Here is a 15,771-nt window from a genome sequence, read left to right as displayed (position 1 = left end):
TTTGAAATTGCGTTTCTTGCTCTCCCATGCAGACATAGACTAATCTAGGTAAGGACATAGACAGTATAGACATAGACAGTACTCATACATGGACATATACAGTATGGACGTAGACATTGCTCATACAGACATTTAAAGTGCAAGACTGGACAACAGAAGACTTGTAGAGAACATACATTAAGAGGAGGTATTTTGTTGTTCTTTTTCTAAAAGTCCTTTATAGCGTTCTGACATAGTAATAGTAGCATTTGAAGAAATAAATAATTAAAAAAAGGTTTTTATTAAATACACCAGCAGCAGTATGTGTGTGTGTGTGTGTGTTTGTATGTGTTTTGTGTGCGTGTGTGTGTGTGTGTGTGTGTGTGTGTGTGTGTGTGTGTGTGTGTGTGTGTGTGTGTGTGTGTGTGTGTGTGTGTTTAGTGCAGGTAGAAAGTGCGGTGTGCGTCTGTGTGTGTACCTGTGTATGTGTGTGTGTGTGTGTGTGTGTGTGTGAGTATGAGTTGTGTGTCAGTGTGTGTATGTTTGGGTTTAGTGCAGAAAGTGCAGTGAGCTTGTGTGTGTGTGTGTGTGTGTGTGTGTGTGTGTGTGTGTGTGTGTGTGTGTGTGTGTGTGTGTGTGTGTGTGTGTGTGTGTGTGTGTGTGTGTGTGTGTGTGTGCGTGCATGTGTATGTTTTGAGTTAGTGCAGGTTGAAAGTTCAGTCACAGATGTAGTAGTGCAGGTGGAATGTTCAGTCACAGATATGGTGGTGGGGATGAGGGGGGGGAGCGTTGTCAGTGGCCTGGCTGGCTAGAGGCTGACAGTGAAGGGAGAGTGGGTTGAGTGTTCAGTATCTTGATTGCTTGATGCATCGTGCTGCTTGCAAGCCTGGTGGTACGGGAACGGAGGCGCCTGTACCTCTTTCCAGAGGGCAGGAGGCTGAACAGTTTGTGTGCAGGGTGGCTTGTGTCTGTAGTTCTTGTTTTTGGTGATCCTACAAGTTGAAAATGAAATTGTACATCATGAACCTACATAGAGATGCTCAGCTCTTGGAAACATGCTTAGTAATGCCTCTGGAGAATTATCGCATTCGGAAATGTCTTGCACTCCGTCACGAGATTGGGAACCACTGAAATTATTTGGAAAACATCATTTTGAAACTGAAAAGCTACTGAGTGTTAACCTGGATATTGAGACTACAAAGTTCTTCTCCTCTTCTAGTCTGGCCAAGCTGAGGTTATTTAACATTTCGGAGATACTAGGCTCAAGGCACATTTATCAAATGCCTCTGTATTAAATGCCTCTGCGTGATACTGGACTAGGCTACACTGAATCAGACCATTCTTCTCACTCGTCTTAGTTCCTTGACCTGGGCCAATGACAAAATGAGTGTCTTTGCCTTAAACTTGCCCCTGTGAGCCATTGGATTGGAAGTGCTTTGATTTCACTGGCTACAAATCGGAGGGAGATTTGAAATAGAAGAGATAGCCAGCTTGGTCAGATTGACTTGGTTGTGAAATCTGGTGCAACATCACAGCAAATTTAGGTGGTCAGCGAATATCTTAGTGCTGCTACAAATATAGACAGGTCCCCTGGAAAGCTTATATTCATAATTAATTCACTTTACATTGGGGGCCTTGAATATTACAGCAGGCTAGTCAGTTATGTAAGAGGAAAGTGTCACTCTGCTGGACTCCCTTGGTGCCGCCGCCTTGAGACATTTCCTTTATTTTTTAATGTGTATTTGGGTTGGAGTGTAGAGCAGATGGCACTGAGGGAACATCACATGTTTTAAAACTACTACTGAGGACATCTGATTGGACCGAGACATGAAAACTTGAAATATTTCATGCAAATTTGTTTCCCCTTTTTTTTAAGAATTACCACAAGAACGGTCTGTTCTCCAAATGAAAGTGCTTGTTTGTCCTATTAGCTAGTGAAGCAGAATGATTTCCAGAGCATGATGACTACACAAAACCAGCACTTGTGGAGATACATAGTTCTGTCAAATTTGACTCCTTTTCTATTATAGAAAAAATATATATTATAGGAACACAAAAGTTGGCAATTTAGTGATGGATGGGGAATGATGTTCCCGCTGTTTGAAGAGAGGTCTGCTTTGTTGTTTTGGGGTCTCGTTGGCCTATTGTTCATTGACACACCCTGTAAGGGAGAGCGATTCAGAAGGGAGCATCCTCTAGATCCAGCAGGGGAGGGCAAAGGGCACCACCCGACACCCCTGACTGCTCTTTGTCCATGCAGGCACGCAGTCTCTGTCATTAGACAACGTAGATATTCCACCCGTGTGTGTGTGTGTGTGTGTGTGTGTGTATGTGTGTGTGTGTGTGTGTGTGTGTGTGTGTGTGTGTGTGTGTGTGTGTGTGTGTGTGTGTGTGTGTGTGTGTGTGTGTGTGTGTGTGTGTGTGTGTGTGTGTGTTTGGGCGTAGTTGTGTAGCTGGGTGTGCACCCCAACGGCTGTGGGGAAGGGTTAGAGACAGTCCCATCAATTAGAGTAATTGTGCGTAACCGTAGTCTTTCCGATAAATAGACCATTCACCACACCTTACAGAACTGCTGTATGTCTGCTACTATAGCTTGACGGAGCACCATTCACATCCCTCTGCCCATATCCTGGAGGAACCTAGTGTAAAGTTTCATTCTCGTTACTCACTACGGTGGATCAATGTCTCTGTGTATCTGTGCCTGTGTTTTGGTCTACCTGTCTTACTTGTTTCTGTCAAAAAATGTACAACAATGAATATGCTTCTTAGATAATCCAGGGGGAAAATATGTAATCCATACAATAGCAGCATTAGCTGTGGTTACACCACCTGACATCTGCTACTACAAAATGTCACTGGCCCATATGCAACTTATTCTCAAGTTTTTGCTTCATTGTCTTAACCCAGTGTACACCAAAGAATGCCACTGTTGGTCCTGTATTTCAGCTGGAAAAACACAGTATATTAACACTTTTCTGTTGAATCAACTTTGTGTAATTGCAGTGATGATGAGGTGTATTGTTCCTGGCATACAGTGAAAGTCACCCGGGTGTATTAGGAAGACACTATGCCATATCCTCTGGTTGCAGAGGAGGTTGGCAGAAATCATTAGAGCTTGGTTAGGATTCCACTGACCTGCTTGGAGTATGAATTTAACATGAGACTGACCCAAGGGGGAAAGGCTAGCTCAGTCTAACGACTATGCTGGTGTGGAACTGGAATCTTCCTGTGACGTCATGGGCATTAAAAAATAAACAATTCAGCGGGATCAGGTGAGCTTGTTGCTAAGTGAATCCTGTGCCTGTGGCGTGACTGAACTCCGCCAACAGTGCTCTCAGGTGTGTCAGGGGTCTGGCATGTGTGCGTATTCATTACTGTACCATGCCTGTGCTGTGGATGCCTGTCACACTTAACTGTGTCGCTTTGAACTTCACCTGACCAAGAGCCATCAAAGTGTCCTCTAGCCAAATATGCTAGTTCTACTCCTGGTCTGTGCTCTGTTGAAATGCTCTCTTTTGACGTGTCAAACATCCCCATCACATCCACACTGCAGAAATGAATGTTCAGAGTTTAAAGTGTTTTGTTTTTCTGAAACTGTTTTCAAGTTTTATCGAACTAAGGTTCCAGTCTATTCAGTCTAATACTCATAAGTCAGTCTGTGCTTTAGCTGTTGCTACATGTTCATAACTAACTTTTACTTCATTCATTCTAATTAATTCTGTCTTCCCCAGCTGAATGCAGTGGACCTTTGGATCTTCCCCTGGGTTTGGAACCTACATGGCCTAATGGATAGTCATATGTGGTGTAAGACTGAGCACTAACACTGTTACTGTGATGGGAATGTGGGACACCTCCATAGCTCCATTCATTCCCACAAGCAATCTCCTACATCGATTGATTAATCACAGGCTATGAGGAGCTGAGTTTCTTTAGCAAGTGAAACTGCCACTGACTAGTTTCCTAGAGGAGGGACATCGTGATTCTCCAGTGGCAGCTTCTGCAATGCATGTCTCAGGCACCATGAGCTTGGCAAGTGAGACACAGAGACTTAGCGACAACCCCATGCCGGGGCACACCTCCATCTCCGAGCCCACTCCGCACGGAGGGGCTACCGTCCCAGATCTGAACCCTCCTGCTGCCCCTCCACCCCCACCTCCACCTCCTCCACCCCCACCTTTGGGTACCCAGGCCCATGGCCTGCGCAAGAAGCGGAGGGTGCGTAGCTTCTACTGGAAGACCATCCCAGAAGAGAAGGTGCGGGGGAAGCCTAACATCTGGACGATGGCTGTGCGGCAGCAACAATACCAGATTGATGTGCGCACAGTGGAGGAGCTCTTTGGTCAGCAGGAAGAGAGCGCTGGGAGAGGCCCTCTGTCCATAGGAGAGCCTCGCCGTGGCCGCTCCAGGGCCTCCTTCAAGGAGAGCAAAGACGAGGTGAGAAGGGGGAATATTGGGGGGAAGGGCAGTCATGGGTAAGCCATTGGGGCGTCAGACAGATTAACTAGTGCTCTCCCCCATCCTCCTCCATGACTGAGATACGCTGAGAATCTTCCCGTCGCACTGCTCGCTTTCGGGTGCCAATGGGGGCTGCCCCCTTGCACCTGTGAGGCATAAATGCAATTTTGTTGTGTGCTGTGTCACAATGACAATAGGAATAGGTGTTTCCCAGTTGGGCTTTTACTTTCACTTCACATTATGCCAATATATAAACCGCTGGATTGACAGGGACTCATAGAATTGTAAAAGGGCATACATGATAGTACATACAGTATGTGTGTTTGTTTATGTAAGATAGATAAAAGAACTTTCTGCTGAAACTGCAGCATACCTGTGGTGATGTACTGCTCACAGTAAAAGGCCTTTATGCAAACCATTTGGGATGAGTGAATGCCTTTATGACAACAGGTTTAAAAAGTTGTAAAGCAATTATGTCTTCTTACCTGAATGCTGCTGACCTTACTGCTATTAACATCACATTACGTGACCTTTGCCAGCACTATGTACTAAATAAAATTAGAACATGAAAGCTAAAATCAAATTGGAAACATCTCCTTCAATAACCAATACATTTTTATTATTGTGTTAACAGCTGACAATTATTTGAAATATAAATCTTCAATTGTTTAGAATACAGACATGTTAAATGTGTACTTTTAGTGTACAAATTCCCTATTTTTCAACATTGAAATCCGTTTCTGCTTTGTGTGTTGTTATGCGGTCAAACCATATCTGGTTACCATACCTACATTTGTATCGTCAAACAAATCAGGACTGAATGTACTAGTGCACTTATAATTAAGACCCCCGCTGGCTTTGTTCCCTCAAGGGAGGGTGCCCACTGCCCAGCACGTGGGGCCCTGTCTGAAATTTCAGCCTCTTGGGCCATTCAGTGGTCACATGACCTCAGGGAAGCAGGGATGACAAAGGCTTACATTGCACGGTGTCCTGATCACAGGCATGTCATGTGATCACCTGAACGATGATGCACATCTAGCTATTTGAAAGCTGAGTTATTTCTAAATATGGAGTGTAAAGTGTTGTTTTATGTCAGTCAGTTGTTGTATATCATCATGGTGACACATCGTGGAGAAAACAACCTTAAAGCAAATCAGCCCAGTGAAATCTTCTCACACTTTACATGCACCCATCACATAATTGATCACTGGATCACAGCAGATAGTGTGAAGTGTGGTAAGACTGCAGCTAATCAATAAGCCTCTTAATTCTTCCTCTCTATGCTGCTCTTAGGTCAGCATTCTGGACTCCAAGAGAGGCATGAATGTCGGGATCTTCCTCAAGCAGTTTAAGAAGTAAGTGCATGAAAGTGACGTGTGCAAAAGGCCGTCGCAGCTGATGAACTCTCTGGTGTGCCTGCAGAAGGTAACATGATGCTTTGTCTGAAACCCTGCCTCCCTGTGGAGGAGCAGAGTGGTGATTGTGGTCCATTTACATGCCTGATTTGTGATCATCCTTTAGATAAGTGGAGATTAATGTTTAAAAAGGGCACCATGTCTCAAAGGGAGAGTTTGGTCAATTTCAACATGCAGTTGTAATGCTCACACTACCCTGGACTTGTCAGTGCCTGAGATTTTTTTGTCTTCTTCTTCAGCCGTTTCCGAGATCCTGGTCATTGTAATGGGGGCAGCTCTTTGTTTACATTTCAAAAAAACATTTTTATTTATTCCCAAAAGGTTATAAAACATCAGCAGACAACCAGCAAACAGCAGTACCTTTTGGGAAAATATTTGGAGTTGGCCTATGTTTCATTTTTTAAAAATGTAAACAAACGCTGCCCCCATTAGAATTGCTCATATCTCGGAAAGGGCTGAGCCGAAAAATGTGGCATCACCAGGTACTGACAAGTCAAGGGTAGCGTGAGTAATACAACTGCATGTTGAAATTGACCAAACTGTCCCTTTAACAGATACTAAACACAAATCACCACAGTACATATTTCTTAACATTGTGTTATGCTAAGATGTTGTGGTGAGCATGAGGGGCTTGTTTTATTCCCAAATCCCTTCAAGACAGCTTCAATGTATACCTGAAACCAAGGCAAGACCCAGACCAAATGAAGTCTATGCAAAAATGGTCTTAAAGGGGTATGCCACGATTTTGGGGCTGAATACGGTTAAAATCGTTGCCCTGGGTTTATAAAGGTGGTAAAGTGTCTTATATTTCATGTTAGGCGTTTTATTTGTTTGTTGTTTTGTTTTGTTTTTGTTCGGAGGGAACAAGTATCTAAGCTGGTGAGAGTCAATGGATCACACATGCTACAGTGATCCATTGACTTTCACTAGCTTAGCGACATACTCCCTCTTTAAACTTGTCTTAAAGCAAGACAACGCCTAACATGAAAAATAAGAGGCTTTACCACCTTTATAAACCCCGGCCAACGATTTCAACAATATTAAGCCCCAAAATAGTGGCATACCCCTTTAACACCAGTCTCAAGACCAAGACCAGTCTTGAGTACTAGGTACACCACTTATGAATATAGATGTGTGTTTTAGTGTTTCCTCTTCCTCTTTCCTTTTCCTCTCCGTGTGTACACAGTAGAGTTCAGTGCACAGTAAGACATCAGACTAACCAAAGAGACTCCATTAGCCGAGAGGCTACTGTACTGTAGGGAGTGGCTCCCTGGAGAAATCTCAGATGGTGATGGTAGTGTCTAAGGGCAGAAGAGAAAACACCAGCTGGGACCAGAGATAAGCTAGTTGACAACTTACAGAAGATCAAGAAAAGGCCGTGTACATTCAGGAAATAACTTTATTGAAATACATGTATTGCGCATATGTATTTAATATAAAGAACCTTGTTATGAGTGAAATATCATTCAAACTCAGAGAGCGTGAACATGTACGTGTATGCACCCACAATTTATCTGTTGTTGTTTTTAGATAATGGCTACGTTTACATGATGATTTTAATTCCGAATTAACTCACTTTAATTCTGAATAAAGCTTAAATCCGTTTTGAAACATCATGCAAACACCTCACAATTCGGAACTAAATGAAAGATCAAAGTAAAATCGATGGAACTATTCAATTTAATTTAAAACATCATGTAAACGTAGCAATTGTAATAGAATATGGATGAATGTGTAATATGTGTATGTACTGTATCCCTTTCGTCCTCTTACCTCCAAAGGCATGTATAAAAGAATACAGTGAAGTAGTATGGAAGCTACATCCCCTTTCCTTTTGCATACACAGAAGGTCCATGTAACTCTGTATTTGCATTGTTTGCTAAAGATTTCCATCTCATTTCCCTGCTGGGCTTCACTTTATACACAGTAGTGGCTGCATATCAGGTGGGGCTCTGTGACTAGTGTTTGGATATCCTCCCTCCTTCCCCTTCCACTGTGTGTCACTAATGAGGATATGACGTAGTGTTTATTGGCCCTGTAGTGCCACTTGTCTCGGTAGCAGAGATTTAAAAGCTGGGGGTGACGTCACCGAAACTGAACACGTTAACATTTTCCACAGAGAAAACACAACGGGATTACAGGATGTCCATATTGGTTTAGCTACATTTAAAAGACCACTAGCTCAATTTTACCATTTGAGATATGACACATTATGTGGCGTTTCATGTGTAACAGGTCCATTGTGATATCTCTTTCCATGCCCGAAACTTATATAATTCATATAATAAACTATAATTCATATATGAACTTATATAACTCATACAATAAGTTGGATGGACACATACTAAGGATGTAGATTTTATGATATACAGTCTTTCTATTGCTATTTAGTAAGTCATGTGTCGTTAACATGTATGCTCTCCACAGACCCAACCATGCCATTGTGGAGGACATTCGCCTCGGCAACAGCCAGCCCTACGGTGTGGAGCCACTGAAGGAGCTGTTGAAGTTGCTGCCAGAGTCAGAGGAGGTGTGTCTGTGTGGAGAGAGAGAGAGAGAGAGAGAGAGAGAGAGAGAGAGAGAGAGAGAGAGAGAGAGAGAGAGAGAGAGAGAGAGAGAGAGAGAGAGAGAGAGAGAGAATGGCAGTGAGGCAGGCCATTAGTGTTAGCCATATTGCATGACATTGATTTCTTCACGAAGTTCACTCTCCCAGAGCAGAATACTGTTTCTTCTATCAAATGACCTCATTCAAGGACATCTGTTAAGGTGTCTATAGATATGGATATGGCATTTCAAGCACAGTCATATCTATTTGATACGGCAGTACATCGAGGTCTTCTGCCACCCCTTTGGGTGTGTTTTCATTTGCTCATTATTCCTAGAACAGAACACCTAACAGATACGTAAAACCACTGTTTCTTAACTGGTAGGTCGGGACCCAAAAAGTGGTTGCGGAGGGGTTCTGGGTGGGTCGCGGACGTGGTGTAAAAATGTATTAATTCACCCTTTTATCATCAGTATATTGAAACACCATGCTGTATTGAAGTCGAAGAGAAATTGAAACATGATTAATACTCTTCTCCTGTCATTATACAATGCAAACGATGATACATATAAATGCATGGATATATTTTTTATTATTATTTGAACATTCCGACAGGTGCGGCAAAATATTGTGTCAAAACATGGCCATGGAAAATTGTGGGTCACGACTGTTGCAGTTAAGAACCACTGCTTTAAACTATGATTCTTGAATAATCCTGGTTTGTTTTGATAATACTCGTAGTTGAAGAAGCTCCAGTCCTTCAATGGAGACCCAGAGAAACTGGCATTGGTGGACTCCTTTATGTACCTCTTAATTGGGGTGCCACGGTAGGTCACCTTCACTATAGTGTTTTGTTACCTTTTTTACAGTATTTCATATTTTTACTGAGATTATCCTCAAGGAGGCCAAGTAATCTTTTTGGACTTGTGTAATGCATGTCATTGCTATGCTGCTGCGTGTTTGCTCTCAATTGGGTCAAGTATTGATTTCACTTTTTTTGATGTTCAAGTTTTGAAGTGCGGATTGAGGCCATGGTGCTAAAAGAAGAGTTCTTCCCCTCGTGTGCCGTCATGAGCCGAGAGATTAACGTCATCCGCATGGCAACAGAAGGTACTGAATACTAATAAACACATCATTTGCTCTCTGTCTACTTCAACATCTTCAAAATGACCCTTAAACAGTGGCTCCAAACAAATCAGACATGCTCCCATTAATAAATAGAATTAACATTGTTTTACTTTCACATTTACTTTTACTTTATTTTTACTTTTACTTTTTGTATTTTTCATTTACCTTATGTTTGTGTTGTGTGGAGTTGTTCTGTGTCATGCTGTGGGCTACTGTTTGTTTTCTTGTTATTTGTTTTATTAGTAGTAGGCCTACCTTAGGACAACAGAGGAAATTTAGCATCTATGCTAATTCTGGCATGTTTATATTGAAGCTTTCAAGCTGATGTATTGATTAATGTGCATTGTCCTGAATAGATAAACAAATGAATGAATAAACATAATTTCCAGTTCATTTTCCAGACTGAAAATGATTAATTTGCATTTATGATGCAAACAAAATATTCACACAAAACATTTGCAGTAATAAGAGAGGCTTTTTAGCTTACAAAGAAACAAAGAAAATTGTCCTTAGTGATCTTGTCCATGCATATGCAACCCTTACAGTTTTGCTGATGCACTCCCTCTAAATTAGATTCCTCTCAGAGCTCAGCATTCTGCCACCCATCTGCACTCCACTCGGGTGGAAACATTTGTCTGTCACTGTATTTGGCAGGTAGAGGAGTAGTTGCTACCACCCCCTTTTACCATATTAGGATCTGTTGTGCTGGTTGAGCCAACCAATTTTAGCCAATATGAATCCATTCAATTTCAAGAGAAACTCTAAATGCTGCTTTGCTGATGGAGATACTGTAGTGTGTTATACATAGGTCAATATATATTGGCCTATCCTAATTATTTTGTTAATTTAGCCACTCAACGTCTCTCCCTTTGCTGTTTGGTTCAATACCCTGTGCCATTGTAAAACGTTGCAAAAGGATCAGTATCAGTCATCATTTTCCACATGTAGTTGGTATGGTAGTGAGCCCTATGTCTTTTTTATCTGTTGCAGAGCTAATGACCTGTGAGGAATTGCATGCAATACTTCATTTGGTGCTCCAAGCTGGAAATATCATGAACGCTGTGAGTAGAATCTGTGTTGCCTGCTTTTCTCTCCTGTTCTGCTCAGTCCCTTTTATGCTATATTTCTTCTTTATCCATGAAACGTCTTTGCTTCTTGCCCTATGTGTCCTCATCTTTCCTTCACTTTCTGACTGGCATAATAGCTGAAGTGAGGAGTGCTAAAGGATTTTATAGTTTTGGCAAGAGCATATATGCTGTCGTTTCACTGCAGGGTGGGTATGCTGGCAATGCTGTTGGTTTCAAGCTGTCTTCCTTGCTGTCTCTGGCGGATACAAAGGCCAACAAACCAGGCATGAATTTGCTGCACTTTGTTGCTCTGGTGAGTAGGATTGTCACAAACATACAGTACTGGCCCACAGAAATACTCAGTATTTCATCCATTCAATAATGTTGTGTTCTCCAATGTGAAAATGTGTAATGTATGTCACTGCATGTCCATTTTGTTCCAATGAAATGTCAGTGTGAAATAGACATTTCATGGTCTTTGTGAAACATGCCATTTCTTTTCTCAACATGTCCTACGAAATACAGGAAGCACAGAAGAAAGATGAAGGTCTGTTGAATTTCCCAGAGAAACTTCAACATGTCCAGAGTGCTGTCAGGTAGGCCTGCCTGCTTCATGATTTCTGTCCACACATCACCACCATCTGCGTGTACTCCAGAACACTGTTCAGTCATGCCTCATGTCATGTGCTGAAATATTTTTGATAAAAATTGCACAAAGTATCTTAAACCTTCAGCTTTTTTACCTTTTCAGGATTTCTGTGGAGAACATTGAGACAGAGTTTTCATCACTCTATGTGAAGACCCGCTCCTTGGAAGAAAAGATCCAGGCTGACTCAGACCTTCTGCGGCAACTGGAGCCCTTTTTGCAGGTGATTGACAGTTGTTAATAACTTTCTTTTAAAACATTTTTTGAATACATTATTAAGTGTGATGTATTAATACTGACATTTTTATGATACTTAAAAAAACTTATGGTTGCATTTGAAAGTGGTGATTGATAAGGGATGATTGAATACTAGCTGTCTCCTTTTTATACCAGAATTCATCAAGAACTCTGCAAGACCTCAAAAGACGCAGGCTGGACCTTCGTAAGGAGGGCAACGCTCTCATAGACTTTTTCTGTGAAGACAAAGACAGCTTTAAGCTTGATGAATGTTTCAGGATCTTCCAGGACTTCTGTCTTAAGTTCAAGAAGGCAGTCAAGGTACAAAATGCATTGTTGTGTGAGTTAAGCAAATTTGTAGCATTTTAGCTTCTTTTTTAAGCAATTTTAACATTATTTGGTGGTATATACCGGAACATATCATGCACTGTGTTACATCTATACAGTTAGCGGAAATATATTTCATAACTGTGTGTTTCAAGTATTAACATTATATCATATGACAAAGGTATTACTCTGTATGTGTCCTATCCCCCCAGGATAATGCAGATCGTGAGCTGAAGGAGGAGGCCCGTCTGCGGCGGCTGAGGGAGCTGGAGGAGCGCCGCTTTGCCTGGATGGCCGGCGCAGCAGGAGCCCAGTCTGCCAACGGTGGCTTTGGCCGCAGCAGCAGCGAGACAGACGTAGACACCCTCACCAAGGAAGGCCTGTTGGACTTCCTGCTGCAGTCGCGGCCTCACAGCCCACACAATCCACACAGTCCACTGGGCCGCTCGGCAAGTGCCCGCCGCTATCGCCATCTTACCGCAGCGGACCGGAGCCTCCGCGGTTACCTTGAACTGCTCTCTGGCACGAGTCCCGGCGTCACGGACTATGCCAAGTTCAACAGTCTGCCGCGCTCGAGCAGAACTCATCAGAGGAGGACAATGGCCTGGCTAGCAAATCAGGATGACAATCGTGAGCTTGAGCCACACAGCCTCCTGCTCCAAGAGAGGCAGGCATCCTCTCCAGAGACAGAGCCAATCAGCCCACTGCCCAGGTACTCAACACGGTACAGTGCAAAAGACGACCCCTATGACAACAATCACAACCAGTACTCAAGTGTGTCTGAAGGGGGCGTATCCCCTCATAACATGAATGTTTTTCAGAAGAAAAGACAAGGTGTGGGCCACATGAACATCAGTGTTGAAAGGCACACATTGGTGACTGGCCTCCAACCATTTGATATGTCAAGTCCAAGCAACAACAACAATGAGCGGGTAAACAGCTATAAAGACGTGCTGGTCACTGAACTAGAGGAGAAGGTGAGGAACACACCAAAGAGCCTTGTCCTGGACACCCCTCCATCCAGCAAGAGCTCAGAGGAGGCATCCAAACCTGGTGCAGGGTGGGAGAGCAAAACTGCCTTCTTGCAGCATGAAGAAGAAGAAGACGACAGCACGGTCTCCTCCACAACATGTGACACACCCCTTCCCCTGGACCCCTCATTGTGTGGCAACAAACCTATGTTCCATGTGTTGGACTGCACCGAGACGGACTGCTCCGTCATGCTGGACTTCTCAGAGCTGGAGAGCTCCCCAGTGTTTCGTGAAGGCATGGGGTTTGACCCCAGACTTCCTGGAAACTTCAGGTTTCCCCGAGATCCAAGCTCCCTGTCCTCAAACATAGAATCCACATCAACCAATGATCAGTCCATGTCCACAGAGGATCCACCTGGACCTGTGTTGTGTAGCCTAGCCTTGGAGACCCAGTCTGGCTCATGTGATGAGCCAGAGTCCGACAGTGTAAACCAAGGCGATGACAAGAAAGTAGACGAGAAAGCCGTGCAAACATGCAGCCCCAAACCTGCATCCAGAAACAAGGCGTCATCCAAAGCCCAAAACCTTGGACGTGGTCGTTCCCCTAGGACCCTAACTTCCTCTGAGACCCAAACCATGCGAAAGGTGGTACCTATTACGAAGGTTAACCGCTCTTTTAGTGGTACGAGGAAGGTTGAGAGACAGCCTTCAGGACATGAGAGCTTTGAGACAAGGCGCCCACTCCGTGACCAAAGCACTCCATCTAGAAGGGGTGTTGAGAAGACGCCTCGACCTGCTCGCCCTTCTAGTCTCCCACCAGCGGACTCCAGTGGAGGAAGAGGAAGTATGCCCTGTTGCAGCATGACTCGTTGGGCTCGGGATCTTACTCCACGTGGGTCCTCTCGCAAACCCAATGCCAAACCCTTGCGGAACGTCCCTAAGCCTGCGCCAGAGGAGAAAATGTGTCGCTCCGCAATGAGGGCACTAGCACAGGCTCAGGCGGCAGCAGACGAAAGTATTTCACAGGCATCCAGCAGTGGCTCGAAACTCCTCTCCACATTGCCTAGCTTTGCTCGCAACACTATTGCATTCTCCTCCAGGACAAAGAAAGAGGCATCCGTACCATCAAGCCCAGCAACTCCAGTCAGAAGTGCTACTTTGGGTCGTAGCGGCTCTCAAAAGGCAATGGGCAGTGCTAAGGGTGACGCATTTGGAGGGTCCCAAACTTCACAGGCTGAGGAGAAGTCATCGAGCTCCCTGAGGCGAGTACAGAGTGTGAGGGCCTCAAGCCGTAGCACTCAGCGCAGTGACACCCCACCACCACCACCCAGCCGCGAACGCTCACGAAAGAGCAGCAACTTCTCTGAGAAATCTGTGCTGTCTTCCATGTCCAGCAAGACTCCATGGAAGTGAAGTGGTTGAACTCCCAGGATATCCCATCAATCAATGTTTCTGAAAAAAACCCTGTGATTTTATGACTTATGTATCTCTCAAGCCTTACCAATGAATGTTTCTTTTAATCCCTTTGAGTTGCTGCAGTACGTGCAACTCTGTAATGGAGTTGCTGCATACATCAGGGCATCTCTGCAGGCCTTTACTTATACTGCCTTGATGATTTTTCTCAAGCGGTTCATCTCATATTTCATCCTCTCTTAGCTGGGTCATGTGTGTATAGTTGTTGGTCACTTGCTATTATTATGACACATACTATATGCTGTGTCATACATGCACCAAGGGTCCTTAGAAGCTATACATTCATTGTGAAATAACTGACATCATTGCCTTGTGAACATTGCATGGCATATACAATTGTGCAACAGCTTTAAGCCTGTCTGTGTCAGTACTGAAAGACGGTGCTGACTATTGCCAGTACTTTTCACGCTGCTAATTCATCTGCCATTTAGATGGCACTATACTGTACCTTTCAGGAACTGCCTTGTCACCTATGTTTTGCTGTTTTGAGTTTGTTGTCTTCCTGTTTGTGCAAGCCTATTTAAATTGCTTTGAAGGTTTTGCAGGTGTTGGAGGTCCAGCATGTTTTGTAATCTACAGTCTATGAAACACTCTGGGGTGAAAATATCAACAATGCGTACTGAGTAGTTAATGAAAACAGTGAAAGACGCAAAGATTAGTTTTAGCTATAAAAAGGAAAATATGTAGGACTCTCTGACTTTAGACAGCTATAATACTATAGGTATGGTGTAAATACATTTTTCAGTATTTTTGATTTCTCCTTTGTTTTGTGCCTTCTTGCTGCCTTGTTTTAAGTTGTTGATGTTTAACGAATGTAAATACACAAAACAAAGACACATAGATATATAGAATGTACAGGTAGACTGTTAAATACTGCTGTTTCATGGACTCGCATTTTCATGTCTGTTGACAAAACTGCACTTTACACCTTTAAAATGACTGGATTATATTGGAACTCTGTAGTACCTCTTCCTGTGTGGCGTCTTGTATTTATGTTTGCAATGTCCTATGTAGGTGTACTATTTAGAGTGTATCCATTGTTCCAGTGGATAAGATGCACAATGGAAGTGTTTCTTCTATATACGAGTCCTTAATGTCTGAAAAAGCAAGCAAATGTAGCTGTCCCATGGACTGATGCACTGTAGCTCACAAACCCAATCCAAAGTTAACATGTTGGCATGACAGTCCATGATGGTGTGTCTTCATCAGCCTCAGCCTGACCCTTATGATTGTAGTTATTAGAGTATGCAGCTGTCTCCTCAGACACTAACAAAGTGTGATGCTGTCAAAAGTGATAATCATCGATGCTGGCATAATGCTGTAGTTTTCACAGACCTTGAATATGCTTGCTCTGCCTGTCCTGCCTAGTGGAAGGCCTTGTGCCATAATGGACTTGAATCACATGTAGTGCTTTATGCTTTATGCTTTGCTTCCCTATATGAACAACATAATGTGGTTTAGTATGTGGCAAGTTCTTTATGCTGAAATCCACAATGTAAATAAGAATAGCCCACACTTCACACACACA

At 43.4% G+C, this 15,771-nt stretch overlaps 1 protein-coding gene across 1 annotated transcript; it reads left to right on the top strand.

Moving 5' to 3' along the window:
* The first annotated feature begins 3,999 nt into the window (after nucleotides 1–3,999).
* Nucleotides 4,000–15,636, top strand: fhdc1 (FH2 domain containing 1). The gene is made up of 11 exons (XM_063219847.1): nucleotides 4,000–4,413; nucleotides 5,728–5,789; nucleotides 8,277–8,379; nucleotides 9,136–9,221; nucleotides 9,404–9,504; nucleotides 10,513–10,583; nucleotides 10,795–10,902; nucleotides 11,115–11,185; nucleotides 11,341–11,458; nucleotides 11,629–11,793; nucleotides 12,012–15,636. The coding sequence occupies exons 1-11, from the start codon at nucleotides 4,000–4,002 to the stop codon at nucleotides 14,181–14,183; spliced, it is 3,471 nt and encodes a 1,156-aa protein (XP_063075917.1). The 3' UTR covers nucleotides 14,184–15,636.
* Nucleotides 15,637–15,771: the final 135 nt, after the last annotated feature.

The sequence above is a fragment of the Engraulis encrasicolus genome, chromosome 16 (assembly GCF_034702125.1).
Source record: "Engraulis encrasicolus isolate BLACKSEA-1 chromosome 16, IST_EnEncr_1.0, whole genome shotgun sequence".
Classification (NCBI taxonomy): domain Eukaryota; kingdom Metazoa; phylum Chordata; class Actinopteri; order Clupeiformes; family Engraulidae; genus Engraulis; species Engraulis encrasicolus.
Note: the sequence above shows the minus strand (reverse complement) of the source record. Positions and strands in the feature narration are given on the sequence as shown.

Excerpts from the sequence above, each read along its gene's own strand:
- fhdc1 (XM_063219847.1), top strand. The coding sequence starts at position 4,000 with ATGAGCTTGGCAAGTGAGACACAGAGACTTAGCGACAACCCCATGCCG. Across the intron at positions 10,584-10,794 it reads CTGGAAATATCATGAACGCT|GGTGGGTATGCTGGCAATGC; the intron begins GTGAGTAGAATC and ends GTTTCACTGCAG. Across the intron at positions 11,186-11,340 it reads CATGTCCAGAGTGCTGTCAG|GATTTCTGTGGAGAACATTG; the intron begins GTAGGCCTGCCT and ends TTACCTTTTCAG.